The sequence below is a fragment of the Catharus ustulatus genome, chromosome 5, assembly GCF_009819885.2.
Source record: "Catharus ustulatus isolate bCatUst1 chromosome 5, bCatUst1.pri.v2, whole genome shotgun sequence".
NCBI lineage: Eukaryota > Metazoa > Chordata > Aves > Passeriformes > Turdidae > Catharus > Catharus ustulatus.
Window position 1 is genome coordinate 52,716,523 of NC_046225.1, and position 21,033 is coordinate 52,737,555.

At 36.9% G+C, this 21,033-nt stretch overlaps 1 protein-coding gene across 4 annotated transcripts in view; it reads right to left on the reverse strand.

Annotated features, from left to right (window-relative positions):
- Positions 1–4,397: 4,397 nt before the first annotated feature.
- The window catches only part of FAM114A1 (family with sequence similarity 114 member A1), a 32,250-nt gene continuing 15,614 nt past the window's right edge, over positions 4,398–21,033 (reverse strand). For 3 of the 4 annotated variants that reach the window (XM_033061356.1, XM_033061354.1, XM_033061353.1), the window contains exons 6-14: positions 20,549–20,683; positions 18,605–18,757; positions 16,296–16,419; positions 14,256–14,341; positions 12,582–12,749; positions 11,190–11,329; positions 9,851–9,923; positions 7,869–7,922; positions 4,398–6,478 (exon numbers count right to left, since the gene is read on the reverse strand). In XM_033061356.1, the coding sequence (XP_032917247.1) occupies positions 6,368–6,478; positions 7,869–7,922; positions 9,851–9,923; positions 11,190–11,329; positions 12,582–12,749; positions 14,256–14,341; positions 16,296–16,419; positions 18,605–18,757; positions 20,549–20,683 (1,044 nt within the window). In that variant the 3' untranslated portion in view covers positions 4,398–6,367. The remainder of the gene's footprint in view (positions 6,479–7,868; positions 7,923–9,850; positions 9,924–11,189; positions 11,330–12,581; positions 12,750–14,255; positions 14,342–16,295; positions 16,420–18,604; positions 18,758–20,548; positions 20,684–21,033) is intronic. The other variant, XM_033061355.1, reaches the window with a different exon arrangement.

Sequence of the window (21,033 nt, forward strand, 5' to 3'; positions counted from 1 at the left end):
CTGCAGTAAACCAGGAAGACCATCATAATTTGTGCAATATCTTAATGGATAAGGAAAAAAATGTGGAAAAGAACTAATTTGACCTCAAATCACAAAATCGTTATTATAGATTTTTTAATAACTCATTAAGACATTAAATGGGTTTGTACTTTTTGAGAAATTGTATTTCCATCTTTTGTTCTGGCTTGGGTCATCAGCATTCTGACTCATTATCTCTTGGAACTTTTCCTTACTTCCCATTTACTACTGCTTCTCTGAGTGCAGTGGAGCTGTTTGGGCTGAGCAGGGTCCCAAACTCCTTTGGTGCTAACACATGATTTGTGGTTACATCTTAGCCATCAATTACAAGGCAGAGACAGAAATTGCCAGGACTTCAGGCTCCCTTGTGCTAAATCCATCAGGATGAACAGATTATAAACTGCCCATTGCAAACATGATACGCAGCAATTTAGCATCCAGTTAATATTTCATTACCTCCATTCCTTACATTTATGCAGCCTTCCCCTCCTGAAGCTTTCTGAAATTGCATTTTCCAGTCTACACCAAGCAGTTCAGATTTAACAGGAATAGTTGTGAACATTAGCTTCTGAATTATTTGAAGGCATATGGATTTTTTTGTATTTCATTGGATAAGTCTGAAACATTTGTTTCTATTGTTTTTTATTTTGCCATCTTATTAAAAAAATAAGAGAAAAATACTGTCTTGATTTGGGGGCTTTTTATTGTTTGTGGTAACAACAAAGCTTCTCAGAATCAGAGTTTTTCAGAAGTAGAGTTTTTAATACAGCCTCACAATTTGTTTCTCAGTTGTTTTTCCTTATTATGGAGAGCAACTTACAGATGAAGAGGCATATTAGTCTCAATTCACTACAGAGTTGCTAAGGCCATTTTGGTTGGTGTATAAATGCTTCCAAGTAATTCAAACTATCACGTTTCCCCTTCAGCAATCCAAAGATTTTGATAGGAGCAGCCCTGCTTCTTGTGACCCCAACTTAATTTTCTTTCTCCTACAATTTCATTCTATTATTATTCTTTCTGCCTATAACCTGCCTCTTTTGTTTTCCTTAGACAAATAAACTGTGATTTGCTATTTTATTACCCACAGATATCCCACAGCTCTCAAAGTTTTTGGTTTTACTATCCTGGAAGGTTCCATCTGCCAAATTGCCTCTAAGAACAACATAAACAAGAAAAACCCAAAAGGCTCTTACAAGCTTTTCTTGTCTGCTGAGTAAAGCTTACCTTGTCTTCTAACTATGATCCAAACTACAGGAAATAATGGGAAAATGGGGGGACATTGATAAGGATGGTAACAAAAAAGGTAATCCTGAAGTAATTTAGGTTGAAAAGGATTTCAGGTGGTCACTAGTTCAACTTCCTTGTACTGAAGGAGGGACTGAAAACAACTAGTTTAGTGTCTTTCTATTTTCTCCTGAGGTTTGGGTTCTCTCCTCCCACATCCTTGTAACTCCTTGTCTTCATCTCTGGCTTTGTTAGAACTGAACATGTGAGGAGAGAAAGGATGTCCTGGTGTACCCTCTCAAGCACAAGATGATGGGCAGGAGGGAAGAAGGGGTGTTTGTGTTACCAAAATTGCTGGGAAAGGTGAAACTGATGCAGCAGAGAACATTCAAAATGGGCATGGGGCTGAACTGGCAAAGGGAACTGGAAGGCAGAGATCACCTTAAATGCCAGCACCAGATAAGCTGCTGATACAGTCAGACCTTCAGTGGCAGGAAGAGCAGGGCAGCTTTTTCCCAAATCTAATAAATGGATTGAGAGGCTTCTTAAGGTGTTTAAAAATTACAGTAATTTCACTAATATAAGCCGCACCCTTTTGACTAAAATTTTGGTCCCAACCCGGAAGTGCAGCTTATATTTCAGAGCGGAAAATATATTAACAAAGTTCAGAAATTTCCCAACCCAGACTGCCAGTAAAATCTGGGATTGTGTGATTGTTACAAATTGGTTACTCTGTTGCACGGAGGGGGGAGAGGGCTCCTGCCAGCACCGCAGGGCAGCACCGGACAGGGGCAGCGCAGGTGGTGGGCCAGGGCGAGCGAGTCCAGCGGCCGCGGCAGCGCCGGGTGGCTCTGCCAAGCAGTGGCGGCGGCAGCAGCGCCAGGCGCCTCTGTGCCGAGTGGAGGTGGCAGTGCTGGCCTCCTCTGTGCCGAACAGGCACAGGCATGGCACTGCCAGCTGCCTCTGTGCTGAGCAGCCACAGTGGCGCTGGCTGCCTCTGTGCCGAGCGGCAGTGGCAGTGCCAGGCGCCTCTGTGCCGAGCGGCCACAGCCATGGTGGCGCCGGCCGCCTATGTGTCGAGTGGCCCTGGCAGCGCCAACCGCCTCTGCCGAGGGGCAGCGGTAGCGCTACCCAGCCGGCCCCGAGAGGCCCTGCTGAGCCGCAGCACCAAGCTGGGCCACCCGGCCCTGTCAGCAGCCCCGAGCGGACCGAGCCTGCCCGGCCCTGAGCCGAGCCAGTAAACCCCATGATCCCACGATTCTGTTACTAATTTGTTACTTTGTTGCACATGGGTCCTCACTGAGAACAAAAGCGCGGCTTATATTCCGGTGCGGCTTATACATGGACAAAGACCTAAATGTTGCCGACACCTGGATGTGCAGCTTACAATCAGGTGCAGCTTATAATTGTGAAATTCAAGTACTACCCAGTGTAATTCTGAGTAGTCCTCAAAAGGCTGTAAAGGAAGGCTGTGAAGAGGAGATCAAAGTGGGGAGATTGCTAAGGAGTTCTTAGCAAACGTGTGCTCAGGGACTTTTGCAGGGCAGGCCATAGAGGGAGAATGAGCACTGTGGATCCCCAGTGATCAAATTAACTGTCTTCTTTCCTTTGAGCTCTTCCTCTTTTAATGTTCCACCTCTGACAACCTGTAAATTCATTTTACGTTAGAGGTGTGTTATCTCTGTTCTGCTGAACTAATCTGATGTCATCTCTTGTTTATTCTGAGAAATGCTGAAAAAGTATTTTTATAGAGGCTTTTCTCTAATCCAACCTTGAAAATTGTTATTTCCAGAGAGCAAATTATTTTTTTCTTTTGAAAATAATTTCCATCTCCCATCTTTTTATACCGTTGAATTTTTGACATTCTATTTTCAAATTTTAATTCTAAAATGAATGCTGAAGTAGGATAGAGCATGTAAAATGTACAAGTTGCACAATAAAAGCAGCTTCAGCAACAAAGGTTGACCTGAGACAGAATAAGTGTTTAAAGTCCCAAGGGCTTTCCAGTCCTACTGTAAGAACTTCAAAGTAGGTCAGACTGGCTGATGGTGTCATGTTAAGCCTTGCTCTGAGATGGTTTTCAAAAGAACTCAGGAAAGTCCTTTTCCATGCTCTACATTCTTCTGAGACTAACAGAAAGGATGGGGCTGTCACCTGAAATAGAACTGGAATGTCTCAAAGATAATCCTATGAGCTGGGTGAATGCTTGCATGATAAAAACACTTCTGTGAATCGAAAACAAAGGAGGAAACCTGTATTTGTCATTCAAAATACTACGGTGTTTCAGACTTCTTTAAATTGTTATGAATCTTGACTAGTGAGTGACAGTGGACATTACTGGTGACTCATCACTAAAAAGCATCCCAACTGGTAATGACTGTGATTTTGTATGATATAACTGAGGCACATTTTGGAGCAAGATATTAATGGCTTCAGTGGGTAATTTAAACACCATGATAAAAAGTGGAAGAGACAGTTCTTTTGTTCAGCTGTCTCTAGCAATGGAAGCTGGAGTGTAGGAGGAACTCATGGGGAAGATATTTGAATAGACATGAATAGCCTATATTCTAAAAAGCAATAAACAACCTACAGCTTGCTTTGGTTTGTTTACCCAAAAAAAACCCCCAACCCAAGAAAAAAAGAAGTCAATATCCTTTATATACAGTAAATTACTTCTTTAAAGTCTAATTCCAGCTCCTTCTACAGGGATAACCTGTAACTGTGGATCACCTGCAAGGCTGTAGGTATGCAGATGCTGTTCTAAGTTTCATCCTGATAAATTTCAAACTTAGTCAGTGCACAAGCCTGCCTGCTTTGTTACTGTATAACTGGGTGGGTATGCTCAAAAGTGAATGGAATGCCATGGAAAACACATCTACTCAAGAAAACAGGCAATTTTCACGAGTACTTAAAACCCAGTAGTTTGCCAAGTGCCAAGGCACACTCAGTGTACTGACCTGGAAAACGGTGGTGATGAAAGAAAGAACGCTCTGTAGTTAAAGTCTAAGGCAACATCTGTTTTTGTCAGTCTCCCAGTAAAATCGCACTCATCATTCCAAAGGTAAATCAAAAAATCAGAAAGTAAATTACTTCACTGAGAACATACTCCCATCACATTATTCTTCAAACCCCTCCCTTTTAGTGTACTGTCTCAGTTCAGTATCTCAAATGATTTATTTGACTGGTGGAAAAATACAAATCAGTGTAAACAAAATATTCTGGCTACGTCCATACAGTACTTTTCTACTGAAATATTATTTACCTAAAACTGATTTAAAGATACAACATTCAGCTTTCCCACGATTGAATCTAAGATCAGGGAGCATCCCTATGCTTATATCCTGCCCTGTTTCCCTTCCTACATTGTATGGATGTAAATACTTTAAGTCTCTATGTTACTTTTTATAGCTTCTTTTACTTCAGGGTAAGGTACTTTATTCATAAATGCACAATTTAAGCAAGACAGTGAAACCTCTAGTAAGGAGTATCTCAGACAAGCAATCTTTGACTTAAGAATGCTCCTAAATGATTTCAAACATTATTCCCTGAGGCTTCTGATATTATATTCAGCCTGTACAAAAGAATTTGAAGACTGTACATCTTCTACTTACCCAGAAAGACAACTCATGTCTGTTAAATTACAGGGTGTCAGAAAATAGATTTTGCTTAATAAACCTTATTTTAGGGATAGGGAAAATTTCATCTCTAAATAACAAAAGATGGAAAAGTCACTGTGAGTATGACAGTAGAACAGGGACCACAGTAGTGTACAACACAAAAAGACCTTTCTGTCCCCTTATATGGACTCAGAGAAGTTGCCATATGCAAAGCAGATACATGGTTTCTCTTTTCTATCATAGAAAGAAACTGCCTCATGCGCTATTTCATTATTTTTATGCTGCATAAACTATGCTGAAACATATTAAAATGTTAACTCTAAAAACTAGTATTTAAATACAATTAATGAATATACTGAGAAAAAAATACAAAATAACGGAAAGAAACATAATAAATGACAAAAGTCCAAGAGAACAGGCTATGTAAAATATCGGAAGGTTCTTCCTGTCTAAGAGGTAAACTAGCCTAAACAAATTCTTAGGTCCAAAGCTCAGGATTTTAAACTAAAGATTTTAAAACAAATTAGCATGGTTGCTAGTGTTGTTAAGAAATGTCATTCCAATGTTTATGCCCGAGCTATTGCCTCAAAAAGAAGGTGATTGGTCTGACAGATGACCTCCACACCCAAAGCAATTCTTTCATAACTTCTAACTACAACTTCTATTTCTGAACTGTAAGTATCTGTAAACGCCAAAGTGTTAACCCACTAACACATGTCAGAGAAGGTTGTTTAGCAGGTGTTCCGATTGCCAAACAACAGGGAAATTTTCTATCCTTTGCATATTAAAAAGATTACTTTTGTCTCCTGTGTTGTTCAACCATTGAAATTCAGAAATAGACGTAAATTAATATAAACTTATGGGTCAGCAAATACAGAGCTATACCCGTAATCTTAACTGGCTCAGAAAATTTCTTTTCAGTATAATTCTTTATGCATAACCTCTATAATATTCATTTAGTAAAGTTAATACCTACTGGTGCGCAACTCCTTCAATACAAAGTGTTATGTTAGTGGTACATATTAATATAATATTATTTGCTACTGGAAATAATATTTAACAAGATCAGCACTATAATAATTTGTTCATATTGGCGAAAATTAAATACTGAAACCAGCTTCTGAAATATACTTTTAAAACTGCAGTTATGATACAAACAATATAAATGGTAATTTGAAGTGAAATGTTTTAAGAAACTTTACATTCCAATTTGTTTCATACATTGTTTACAACTGAAAGGGTAAACATTTAGAATCTGTATTAAAGTCAATGCTAATATCAATAAATTTCTGCTTAAATTAATGCAAAGCATGAACTGTACTGGAAAAGAAATTTCTCACTTTACTAACTACTTCTAAAGTCTGAAAGTCTGAAAGAGTTTTAAAATGTTGTTCAGTACTGTGTGTGCAAAACCGCATTTAGTGTCTTCAAAGAACTCTAGTGGCCAGACATCTCTTGTACCAGTTCTTCTCTTGGCACAGCTCAAGACTTTGGGTTTGTGGTTGCTGTCAAGCTGACAACTCCTGGGCTTTCGAACAACTGGTCTGGATATGGGAAATTTGCAGAACTGGAAGCAGTAACTGAAAAGCATCCTGAATATATGTAGTACTGTTGCAGCCCTAATGAGGAGAGAAAACATGTGGTTCATCAGTACAGCTGTCATGTACTTCAGGAATTACACTGTACTTTTTATTTTCTTTTTTTTTTTTCCTCTACATCTGCATCATGCTATATTAGCATATGTCTTCACAAAACATTTTAGAATGTGTGGATAGCATAGCCTGAATAAATACAGAAAAACCTGACTGCCACTAAGTTTGAACTCTTGCACAGTTTTGTTGGTAATACGAGTAGAATAAAATGCTAGAGTTCGGAAGCAGATTTGACTTTTCAAACACAAATCAGATAGTCTTACCATCAACCGAACTAATTTTGAATTTTCTGTAGGTGGAAAGTGTCACTGAAATTAACAGTTCAAATTATAATGGTTCTAACATGCAGTACTATTTTTGGAATTTCTAATATTGAACAGTATAGCAGTTTGTTATTCTCCATCATCCTAGGCTGTATTAATACATATTTGTATAGAACTATGGGATTTATGAAGTACAAAACATTGTGTTCCACAATTCTAAATATTCCTAGATTTTGTAGTTCCTGGAGTGCAGGAAGGTAAGTCAGCAGCAACAGAAAAATTACCCTATAACAAAAGGAAATGCATGGTAATCTACACTACAGCTCTATTCAACTTTCCATAGTTTTACTTAAGGGTATTGTTAATTCACTGCGAAATTGCTTACTGTAAAGCAATCTTCTCCTTATTTTTAAGGGAATGCAGCTATTAAGTACAGAATGACAATTTATGGTCACTACCATATGTTTATTTATGTTTTAAAGGAAGTGTGATCTAACAGAGTTAAAAACTTGTGCTGCAGATCCTATGACTTTTAGGACTTTGTGAAGATAACACTTAATCTCAAACTCTTCTTGGTAAAACTGAGGCATGTTTTACTCACTGTGCTTTTCTGAAGAAAAGCAGATCATGGTGTCAAATGAAAGAAATCACTCATGAACATTCTGATGGTCTGACACATGGTTATCCATGTGCTGACCAAGGCTGTTGCTAGACTGTGAATCTTTGTAGACATCTAAATGACGGCAGATGGCAAACACTACTAGCATACCTACAACCCAAATTTTAAAGGAAAGAATAGTCTGAAACTGCAATTTGTTGCTGTGCTCTGACCAATACAGCAGCAGAGTTTCAGAGCTGGCCAGCCTTACTTCAGTTATACAGCTCTTAAGAATCTTCAGTAAAAGCAACTTCACTATTACAATGTTTATGGGAGAGGCTAAACACAAAATTGGGACATTTATGTGCTGGCACTGAATAGCCAGAATGATATTGTCATTACTTTTTAAATGGTTTTCCCTTTAGAACTAAATGTGCCTGTCTTATTTAAAATAATTTTATTAGAACATTTTCTAAAGTGAAGAGGTGGAGCTTACCTCTAATAGCACACTGTTGATGATGGGATTAAGAACCTCTGCCTTCATATTGCTCTGTAAACAGAATGAAAAGCCAGGTGAAGAAATATATTTAACAGAAATATACTGATATCTGAGATGTGGTTTTAGGAATTCTGTAAAGGTCTTCTTTCACCTTGATTCTTACTCAGATTGTTAATCTCAATATTGCTAGTAACTGTGTCTGCATTTCAAAGACACCTCAGTACACCCTATGCATTTCTATCACAGAGTACAATGAACTAAGAAAGGGCCAGGATTTTACTTCTTCATTAATTCATGTACCACTGAGTTTCAAATCGCCTACTTTCCTACAGGTGTGAGTGTTACGTAATGACATTGTTAGTCCATGTGTCTGTAGCTGACCTTTTCACATCCCACAGAAATTTTAACCACATTTTCAAGGACACAAAAAGGAAAAAGACATGTCAGAAGAAAAATTAAGTTCTTAGAAGTTACACAAATATCTGTGTAGGACAAAATGAAAGGTCCAGAGTAGCTCCCCTACAAAAGGAAAATCAGGTGAAACTCAGATCCCCAAACTGGAGGCAGCACGTGTGCTGGGCAGTGCAGGTTAGCTGGTGAAACAGCCCAGCACACAAGCTGAGAAAAAAGGAAGAATGATGGATACAACGAGTAGTTACACTACTAGATGCTAGAAAATCAAGATTCATTAGCCCCTCTGCTTTTTAAAATGGCAGTTCTTCCCTTTTTTATTCTCACTGTTCTTCGCATAGTGGTTCTTTAGAACAACAGTAACCTCCAGCAAAAGTTGTTTTATTTCAACACTGAACACAATACTGATTAATTTAACTAAGGATTTCCACTTGTAACCTTGTAGCTCTCATGTTATATTTTCACAGAAACATGAAACTTCTTAATTTCAGTTTGAAAAAAGGCGGTAGAACTAAGGAGAGATGGTTAGAGAAAAGAAGTACATTTTTACTCTCAGTTACTAGAAAATCCATTACAAAATGCATTGTTTAGTGGGTCAATTTAATATTCTAACATTTTTATATTTTTGTGCATGTACTAATTTCAAGTTTCCCACAGATGTATGCTAAAGTACAATACCAAAATGCAAAGTAAGCATTTTTTTTCTTACAGTAATTGGAAGTTAGGTAAATTATTCATATTAAAAGCAAAGAAATAAATCATGTTCTTGACAAGTAACTATGAAAAAACAGGCTCAGAGATGTGCTGGAAGAGCTAAAGGAAAACTGGGAAAATTTCCTTCTAATTACTGTCATGTTTTCATGGAACAATCAGGAGAATCAGAATTTGTTCTTCTCTGACGTTTACAGAATGATTTCAGCAGCAGCACAATTTTTACCTCCGAATCCTGCTGTAATACTGAGATGTCAGTCATCCTTAAAGCATCTTGAAAGGCAGGATACTATTTCTAGCAAAGATGTTCACAGATAAATGGATGTTCTTAAACAGAATATCTTGTGATAGAAGACACAGTATTTTTTTTAAGAGGGATCAAATAGATTTTCTAATCCCTTAAACCTTTTGAAAACACTGCAGCGCTAAGCCAGAGGATCTAGTAAAGGCTTAGAAGACAACTCTTGAAACCACCTTAAGGTATTGCAAGTACAGTCTGTTATGACTTTTACACAAATGTGTTCAAAAGGGATAGGTTGAGTCAGAGAAGAAATTATCATCAAGCTATGTAACTTCAAAAGTGGGACCCTTCAATGTGAGAAAGTAAGTGTAGAGTGGTGATCAGGAAAAGGAGGAAATGGTTTTTAGAAAGAGATTTTACAAGGCAGGGGACACAGTGCCATCTATCAAGGCTTGTAAACTTTTCCTGCTGTAAAAATGCTCTGTGTTCTTGGTCTAAGGAAAGAAGTGGCCTCTCTGCTGCTATAAAGCTTCTGGACTCATATAAGAATTTCTTTTACAAGAGGTGAACTATGTCAAAAATAGCCCAAATGCTACAGGAAATGCTGTCATCTTACCCCAGCTGCTGTCACAGAATCAGAAAACTTCTTTGATAAAGATGAAACTTCATTGCACATGGCACTTGTTAAACTGGTTTAAAAAAACAAGAGAGAGACAAATATAAAAATACATCCTTGACCTATCAATAGATAAAAAATCCTATGACAAATGTTATCTCAGAAGCAAAGATGTTCTTAAAGCAATTTTGCTTCTAAATATTTTAAAACTATTTAGGAATAAACTGTTTATGATAAGGTTTTTATATTCCTTCACTGAAAAATCCACTGCTGACTACAGCAGCAAAATGATGTGTTGTTGAACACACCAGTCTTTTTTGACTGTGCAATGTTTCTTTCATTTGTTTAAATTCTAAACTTCTAGTTCAATTATGGTTTTTCTGATGATTACAGCTACACAACTTCTGGGAATACTGTTAGAAATAAATCAGACTTGAATGAGAACAGTGAGAAGTTTTCCATGTGAACAACAAAACATCTTCTCTGTGCTAAAAGGGAAAGACCACTTGTGGCTAAAATATGAGATAACAAGACCTAGCTCTGTTCTGAGATCTTTCATTGTTTTCCTAGACATTCACAAGTGTATCCCATAGGACCTCATCCTGCAAGGTGCACCATACCTTAGCTCTCACTCTGAAAAATACTTAATAAGTGCTTTGTTTTAGACTGAAGTGTTCCTATGGACTTTGCTATTCTTAGTAGCATTCTTAAGAATAAACACTTGGTTAAATATTTTACTTACTTAGGAGTCAACTGTTTAAAATATTTTAACATGAAAACTTGCAGAAACCACTAGACTTAATAACTACAGAGAGCTTGAGATTTTAATTTAGAGTCCCACTAGATAGTCTGACTTCTTGAAATTCTGGGTGTTTCCCTATGGTTAATAACAAAGCTGCTAACAAATGTGGTCTATTGTTTAGAACTACATACTGATTTTTGTATGTTTTGGAAGATAAACACTAGATAATGAAACTCTGTTGGCAGATAGTAAGACTGCATTATACACTCTAAAAGCAAATTCCATATATGCAGGCACAGTATCTTTTGCACAGGGGAGAGGAAATGCAACCCAAGTTGGCATGTACATTTCCTTGCTGGAGCAGAAACAACTTTTAGCCTGTGTATAGGTAATGTTTTTGTAAACATACATATGTCAGCCATGTTAAAAAATTACAGGTAGCCTACAGAACCTGATTTCATGAGAAAATAAAGCACCAGGACCCCTAAAGCCAATGCTGTTTGTTGATCCATGAACTTACTGTACCTTCAAGCTGAATGCAACTTCATGAGTTCATGCAAATGCCAAATGTTCATATATGAAGTACATAATACTCACTTTGTCAGCACTTTTGCTTGATCTTGAGCTGGTTTTTCTACTTCCTGCCCATGGAGAATTAATTCTGCTACTTTATGAAGCTGTTCAATACAACGAGCAGTTATCTCAGCCAGACTTTCAATGGACAGCATGTAGATTTCCTTAAATTAAAAATGGGAATAATATAATTAATAATAACAACCTTGATAAATATATTTATAGATATATACATATAAAAGAATTGCAAACATAGCAACCCTTCCTACCCCAACTGGAAATGCCAACACATATATGGTGAAGTAACATCAGCCATAATGTCATCCTCACAAATACTGGAAAATTAAATATCCACAGACTGTAAAATTACAAGCATTCTACTTGCTCTGAAAAATTAGTAAGAGCAAGTCTACTATTTACTTGGCTGGGAACGAGGTCAGGATCTTGGATTTTCTAGCACACCACATTTAAACCTTGTCCTAACAAACAGAAAGATACTTAAACTCTAGAACAAGTCATAATCATAGTTATTTTCAAATGGAGCCGAAAGTACCCAGTCATCCCTTAGCTGAATCTCTAGAGCAGAAATAGATAATGTGCCCAAAAAAAGGGGCTTTTATCAGCAATGATACAAATCTCCACGCAGCACTGTGGGGTTACAGCTTTCACAAGCTGATGACAGCTGGCATTCTGCAATCACACAAAAATCTGTAATATATACAATGTAATATATACAATAGACATATCTGTAATATATACAGTATTCTGTCTGCTTCTTTAGACTTTTTTGTAAGGAAACATGACAGATAATTTCTAATAAGAAATAATAATCTCAACCAAGACAGCAACCACATAAAATAAAATAAAACTTGACAGAAAATACTCAGTCATAATTAACCTTATCAGAACTGTCCAAATGAACACTTTTAGCCTTAAGAGCTATCTTTGTTAGTTACCTAAATAATATTTCTGTTTTGTCTGTTTATGATTTAAAATGTTCAAGTAGTTCCCCCTGTTCCTTCTCTTTTCTGAGAGGAAGAGATACTAGGAAACACTGAGATACAACTTTCAGTGTGCACGTGATGTTTGACATTACACCTCAGAATCCCTCAGCTCACCATACGTTGAGCATACACATGCATGCACACAAAAACACAGATATCAAACAATAAAAACAATGTGATAGAGAATGTGCTACTTTGATATTTACTTATGGAAACAGAGTAACAGTAAGAATATTTATGTAATTTAGTATTCAACTGGGCCTAGTAAATAGTTGTATATTATTATTTCTTACTACTTCCATTAATTCGAAAAATAAGGATGACATATAAAGCCACCACACAAGGAAATAACCTTATCAAACAAAGTATGTCCATTAATTTTATGAAACTTATCCTCCAAAAGTTATTTTACCTCCACAGTTTTGCTTTTGTCTACTTCTGTTTTATCACTCTCAATTTTATTGTCTTTTTGAGTATTTTCTTCACCAGGTGCTTCAGGTTTTTCATTTAGCTCCTCTTCTATGCTTACTGGGGTGGACAAACTGGCTTCTTCCAGCCATTCATGAGCTTTTTTCCTAGCCTGCCAAACAAAGAACCCAACCCCAAAGTTCAGTTTGAAAAGAGACTATCAGATGACATTCCGGAACATCATTTAACAATATGTTTACAGTAATTTCATGACTATAAGGTGCACCGGATTATAAGACGCACTTCCGGGTGTCGGCAAATTTCCAAACTTTGTCCATATATAAGGTGCACTGGACTATAAGGTGCACTTTTTTTTTTGCAGCGAGGATCTGTGCACAACAAAGTAAACAATTAGTAACAGAATCGCGTGATCACGGGATTTACTGGTAGGTGCTCAATTTGCAAACATTTTTCACAGACTGGCGTAGCCTTTAAACGCAGCCCCAGGTGCTCTCCCTGTGCTGCAGGTCCCAGAACTCCCGCCTGCCCCTGGTGCTGGCTGGCGCAGCTTGCGGATCCCACTTCTGAGTTGGCAAATTTCCGAACTTTGTCCATATATAAGGCGCACCGGACTATAAGGCACACTTCCAGGTTTTGATCAAAATTTTAGTCAAAAAGGTGTGCCTTATAGTCGTGAAATTACTGTAATTATTTCCTTTTTATACACAGAAATTTGAATGTATCAAGCCTCTGAGTGGCATTTACTTAAGTGTACATTTAAGAAACTGTAGGGAGAATCATTTTAGACTGCATAAAGATGGATCATCCAGGAATAATTCCTCTAAAGGTATAACATTCCTAACCAACACATACAGCTGGTGCTAATTCCAAAATTAATATTTTAGCTTTATTAGGTATTATTTAAAGAATTTACACAGAAATTTTTCTTACAGAGTTTTCCTAATAAGAAAATAAGAAATGTCTATAAAAAAGAAAAAAAATTGGAGAGATAAGAGAGATGTACTAAATTCTTAAAAGAAAAATAAATATAAAATTGCTGTACCTTGAGCTGCTTTCCCTGACATGCAAATAAATCAAAGATGAAGAGTCTTGAAGCTTTGTATAACTTCAGACTACTGTTATGCTTAGTAGGAAATGTATGTCTCTTTTTTAACATGAAGTCAAATTACACATTAAGACCTAAGCCTAAGCTAGCTGTCCATAGTCTATGTAGCTAGAGAGATAAACATTCATTTGAGCCTAAGATCAGCAGATGAACCAGTTTTAAAAGGACCTGATAGTACAAATGGGACTAGTTATGTGACTAGCTCCAAGGCATCTCACTCTAAGAGCAAGAAAAATTATTCTGAACCTGACTTTTGTTCCCAGTATGTAAAACCAAATCTGCTGTGCTCATGACCCCTGTTCTGCTGAGACACCCCTGGTTCAAGCTTTCTAACATTGGAAAGTGTTAGAAATCCAACTCATCCAACTGCACGGCCTTACTTGTGTCACTTCTGTGAAAGCTTTTTTATATTCAGCATTTTAGTCACAGTCTCCTGTACTTCACTTTCAGAGCTTTCTGAAGTGAACTGGGTACTGCTCTGCGTCAGATTTCAGAACAAAGCCCCCCTTCTTTGCCCAAGAGAATGAAGGCAGCTCACTAATAGGTGCTAACCTTATTTAGCTTGTCAGGAGTGGCAGCAACATGCAATTCAAACAGCAGTTCTGTGAGCATGCTGACAAACTCTTCACCCATATCTGCTGCAAGAAAAAAGAAGACAGTTTTTGTTAGTGTGTTACTGCTATAGTATTTTATATGATCAAATACACCCAGTGAAATAGTTTCACCAAGTATTCCAGTACTTGAAAAACAGTGACACTGACACAAGAAAGGAATGTGGGGGTGTACATGTATATGCACTAAAATTGTTGACAACTGGGCTATTCAATTGAATATTCACTGTGGTAACTCTCTTATTTAACATCATGTATGAAATTTTTGGTGTTAATGGCTTTCAAAATGTAGGTATTCAGATATTCCTCTCCTACTATTTCATAAACAACTGAAATGAAGCTGCAGTGAAAAATACATGAAAGGCTTGCATAATCAAAGTGAGAGTAAACATTAGAGAAAAGGGTATGTGTGTGGCTTCCTGCTACTTGTACCAGAAAACAATCATAGCTGTTTCCGCAGTCACAGGAGGAAGGAATGCGGTTCACTGACGAGTGAGTGCTTTTGCAGGGGAAAGTCCGCAGCACACTTTGATTTGGTCTCTGTTTTTTTAAGGTGCTCATTGTCTTGGTTGCAGCCCATTCAAAATTCCTGTAAGTGCTTCAGGGAGCAGGATAAGCAGTTTTTCTTTACTGAAAAAACCCAGAACTTCTAACTTCAGAGAAAACACCACTTCATGCAAGAAACAGAGCTTCTCCTGGGAGCTGGTTTCAAAGCAAGGAACTACTTTCCACAGAAATTAAGGAACAACGGCCATCTCGTGAATCCTCACTCCTAAGCAGGTAATACAGTTTCTGGGCTTCTATTTCTCACGACTCCGTAGAGGAATGGGGTTTAAAGAGTAACTAAGAGGGGGGGAAAGCTTGTACAAAACTTTACCATACTAAGAATTTATGCTGAGCACTTGTGTCCCCCTCAATGAGAAACCATGAGCTCCCTGTGAGAGGTATCAGGCAAGCTGAGTAAGCACTGCCAGAAAGAGCAGTCTGAGAAAAAATTACTCTCCTGTTAGAACACGTGAATGTTAACACAGTTTTGCAAACTTTTCTGAAGGTTAAAGAAATTGTATCTCACCATCTTGCAAAATGTAGGTTTTATGGGCAAAGTACCCCCAAGAAGATCAAGAAGATGTAGAAGAAATAAGCTTTTATGTTTCTTTTTTTCCAAAACACAACAATATGGTGTCCAATGGCATAAGCCAGTCTTCAGTCAGGTCAAGGGGATTTTTGCTGTTAGCTCTAAGAGGTTTGGTATAGGATCTCACAAGCCTGGAGACATGAACCATGACTTCTTATCCTTCTGTTCTAACCTGTTTGCTAATGTTTCTGATCTGTTTAAGACACCTATTTTGCCCCTAACCAAAGCACCCACCCATTTTATTTTAAGTTTTGTGAGCTTGGCCCATTCTCTTCTATGCTGTGTCTTGTCACAGTTACAGAAACACTTAACACTGCTCCAACTTCTTTCTCACACTCCACATGCCACATCTTGCCAAGCAATGCCTATAAAGCAGCTTTGCTATTATGTTTCCAAGTCACATTCAAAAAATTCAGGGTTCTTAAATTTCTTTGGTACTCTAATCTTTTTCCCCATCTAGCAAGGGAGGATGCAGAGTGAGGATGAAGCTGCTGAACAAAAAAGCACTTCTAAGTAGTTCAAAACTTTCAGACTATACAACTTCTGTAATAAAATCTCAGTTATCAGAAAAGTTATTATTTTCCATTTTTTGCTTTCATTGATGATATAGCAAAACAATTTAATATTTATTTAAGTTTGATCTTCCATATCTCACACTTTAGTTACAATATAAATTCAAAATTAAGCACTGATCAGCTGCTAGAACTTTTAGAGTATTAATTTTAGTTACTACCTTATGAAGACTGTTAGGATATCAGAAATTACAGTTTGGACTGGATTTTTTAAAACTACTAGATAAAGAAATAGCAATTATTCATATGGTTAAGTCTCTGTATTTCTAATTACCTTTTTGCTCCTGCACCACTTCATCATCTAATTCCTTTGGAACAAAGATCTCTTTTATAGCAATTAAATCATTTTTCACAGTCTCCAACTGTTCTCCATCAAGTGTTGCTAAATGTGACTGAATCTGTGAAAGAAAGGACAGTAAATATTACTAAATGCTAATTTAGAGCCTGAATCCAAAATAGACTAAGAAATGGAAACTTCCATTATGTTCAAATCCTGTCTCTAACCTCCCAGCTTAGATATATTTTTAAATCCTGTCAACAGAATTTGTTGAGTATCAAAAATTACACCAGCCTTGCTAAATCATCAGGTCCCCTCCTTCCTCCAGAACATGAATTTTGAACTATAAATCTATGGTTTAACTGCAAACTGTAATAGGCATTTTGGGATTGCCTGGATGAAGACAGAGGCAAGAAGAGCATAGGCATAATGGTTAGTCTGAGCACTCATGGGAAGACCTGGAAAAGGTTGCCTTCAAAATGCAGCCAACATTATTGACGATCTACCTGTTCTGAAGAATGTACTGGCAGGTTTTGGAATGCCTCAGCTATCTGCAAGTCCCTGCATATCTGCAGGGATGATATATTGCAATATCCCTGCATATGCCATAGGATGGCACACCTAAGAGGGATGGAAACAGATTCTTTGAATCACTGTTTGTATTACAGTTACACGGTGTTAATTCCGTGAGCAGAGCACTCCTTCTTTGGAAGCCAAGAGAAGTGCCCTTACTCCCCTTGATACAAAGTTTTACCTTTATGTTTCAAGGGGCTTTTTTAAAGCTTGCTTGCCAGATGTACAGAGTACAGTTGTACAGATGTACCTCAGAGCAAGGCTGGAGACAGCTGTTACTTTCTTACTGGTGTGTCCTCCTGTCCAGCCCGTGTGCTCAGGGTTAAACACAAGGTAAAGCTGTGACACTCGAGTGAAGGACTATATCAGGCTTCTCCCCTTCCTTTCTATAGCACTATCCATTTCAATGGCCAACTGGAAACTTCTTTTAATGGTAACTTTAACAATAAAAGCTTAAACATACATGTCTTCAATACCTCTTGCACTCCTCCTGTGGCTTTTGGGCTGTAAGAAGTGGTCCCAAGTTTCTCTACAGTACTCTTTCTGAATTCTGTGTCTGTGTGCATCTGTGCATGATTCTGGGTATTGGACTTGTTGACACACACAGTTACCTTTAATCCTGTTGGACTGAGTAGGACTATGTACATGTCTAGGACATAAATGAAGTGCATCACAAACCTCATGCTAACAACCTGCAAACGTCTTGCTTACCCTGCAGTATTTCACAGTAAAATAAAAATATTGTTGACACATGCAGTTAACCTGAACTTGTTTGCTATCTACCTCTTTCCTGTTTAGTGGGTGGGAGGTTTTGGCCATGTTTGGTTTTGTTTTTTGTTCCCTTGAACCTTAAATATGTGGTTTGGATGTATAGCTTTTCATCTAGATAATATAAAAAATAAAAACAACATTGACAGTATGCACCTAACTGTTATTAATATAAGATTCTTTTATTTGTGAGAGCAAATAAAATATTTTAAAATATAAGTTGGTTATATTTTACTAAGAAGTACCCCACAGGGCAAAGAATGCTAATTACAGTAACAAACAAAAAAGAAAACTTGTTTTCAAGAAATTTACTTAGAAAACTGTTTCAGTACAAATATATCACTGCTAGGAAGCTATAAAATTCTGTTAGTCCACTGTCAGAGATCTACTGATGTCCTAGCAGAGCCAATAAATTGAGAGTTGAAATTGAAATACATATTTATCAGATAGGCCTCATTAACATTACCATCTTCAGAAAGACATTTGTATACTTGCAATAATTGTATCTTGGTGTAGTCCTATGTAACTTTAAAAACTAACACAATAAGAAGTCAATAAGTAATTGACTAATTTTAATTCACCAGCCTCCACATTTAGTAGGTTTGGAATTCCAAAATGTAAGTATCTGTACCTGATTTCAACTGAAAGATTTCAACCTCATTGCAAATTCTGCAAGGAATTTGCAAGACACCTGCAATGTCATAAGCTGTGTATGGCACACTACATATGGTCCTAACAAAAATACCTGTCAGTTATGAAGTTTGTTTTGAGTTAATCTTGCAGTTACATTTTAGATGTATTGAGACTGAGTTCCTCAAACCCAGGACTAGCTATAGGATCAATTCAGCTTTCTCTGAACTTGATGGAAAACTTACTGTTCATTCTATATGCATCTGCAGAATAAAATTAATGTAAAGATAAATTTTTTTACCAACCATATACATTTATGCTTCTGTATACTGTACCTGAGCTTCACTTTCATTTGACAGGATTTCCAGAGCTTCAAGATGAGACAAACCTTGGAACTCATCAAAAAGTAGTCCATAATGTGCTGTTCTTTCAACTGTAACTTGCTGGGCCCGCCTCTGTTTCTCTTTTTCTTTGGCTTCTCGCAACAGCTGTAAAAATATACATCATTCCATGTTTTATTGATAGTACTGTAAGTGTGACAGATTTTATTACTATCTGCTTCTTTGTGTCTACAAGCAGTAATAAAATTTGGGACTATATCACACCTGAAGAGCTAAAATTTTAGAGATGAAAGAGCTAACTTCTTTTTTCATAATTTTCTCTGGTAAGATATTTAGATAGTATTCTAAGTAGGGTTTTCCTAATTAGATAGTAATTGCTAACCCTAATTAGATGGTAATTGCTAACCATCTCTCTTTAAAATACAATGACAACAAAAAAATCTTGCTTATACTTTCAAAAGCAGTGTCAGCTACAGATACCATATAATAAATTTCCCCACCAATTATAATGAAAGAGAAAGGGCTATTTCATGTGCAGCCTTAAAGAGCCATGAAATACATTCTATAGACCACAAAATGGGAAGAGTATTATTTTCAGGACCTATCCACCAACTTGGATAAATAATGCACCTACATAAATATTTCCTATAAAATATTCTTAGAAAATACTAAAGTCAGTTTTAGTGACAGCGGGACTGACAAAAGAGATTGCTGACTTATACCAAAGGTGGGGCAGAACTATCCTCTATATATTTGAGTATATTTTAGTGTGCTTTTAATACTCTTGCATCAGTGTATAAGAAGGATAGAATAGTGTATCCAACAGGATCTTCTACTCCTTCCTTCTATTTCTGGATAAAATGGTCTCTCATGAATTTCCTGCAGTAAAGGTGGTAAATATATCTGAACTGCAAGTTAAGTCGCATACAAGTCTCTGAATACAGGTGAACTCCCACCACCTATGTTATTACATCGTTCAAAATTCCTACAGTATTGTCTTCAGTGATTAATTAAGTACAAAAGACTTAAAATGGTATATTTTTCCTCTGAAATCTCCATCTTCAAAAGTTAACTCACAAAGTTTTACAAACAAATCACTAAAAAGCTATAGTGCGACTCATGAGAACTGATTTATGTTGTATTCTACCTCAGATTCTATGTGCAAATCCATGCATGCTGTTAAAAGAGGCATTCTCAAAAGCTCATTTTAATCCTGTGGGCCTTAAACAAGAGTTAAGTGCTTTTGATCTACTACAACACTATAAGTCTGTTAACTCTCCCAATGACAAATACTAAAATGAAACATCTCATTAAAAGAAAAAGCTTACTCTTCTCTACAAGGAAGTAAACATACACTAAACATAGTTTCTTTTCAATGTCTATTTTCCCTCCTTTCAGTGTCTGGAGAACTAAAATAATTTTGTATTGACAGCATTTATACTCTGTTTTTATTGCATCTCTGAGCTTTAAAACATATGGGTCACAACTGTGTAAAGGTACCATTAAGTCAGATGGACACTGAGATACAACGTTTTACAGGTCTAATTCTTAATGAAACATACATCATATTCCATCCAGTATTACTGATTTCCAAGGAAATCAGTATAGTAATGTTTACGCTGAAAGATATCTATCTACAGCTGTTACCAAAACACCAACAATTTGATTTTGCCTCCAGAGTGTAATGATTTATCACCACATATACTATCACATTTAAATCAGGAATTGCATATGTGATTATGCAGAAAAGATGATTTTACATCATCTTTTGTGATTCTGTGAGAAAAACAAAGTAGAGCAAATATAAAGTGTAATATTTATTTCCATAAGCCCAGCCAGCATCTACTGCAATAAATCAAGTCTCTTCCTGAGGCATGTGAAATTCTGGAAAAAGGATCTGAAATTGCACTGACAGAGCAGTATTTAAATATATCCAACCTGAGATAGTGAGACTGTTCTTGCCATCAGTGTTTTTGTTCTCTTAAATCCAGGATCGCTTTCTGCAAGGACATTCATGGTTGTCTTCCCAATAAATTCCAAAGCATCTAAGCCTCCAGATAATACACTTTTCCCCTGTATAAAATAATGCAAGGTGGTCATTTTCTTCCCAGTTTAGGCTAACATGAACTGTAATAAGGAGTGCTTTTGTAGACACCATCTTTGAACATTCAGGTCCCTAAATTTCCTATATTTTAACTAATAAGAGGATTTGATGGATTTACTTTGTTCTGAATACATTTTCCAAAAGTAAAAAAAAAAAAAAGAACTATACAAATATTTCCAGTTAATTAAACTACTTACACCAGGGGAAATGCAACAATTGTTGTTAAAAAATAAAAAGAAATCATAAAAGGGCTGAAGCACATCTTCTGTGAGGACACTCTGAGAAAATTGGGGCTGTTCAGCCTGGGGAAGAGAATGTT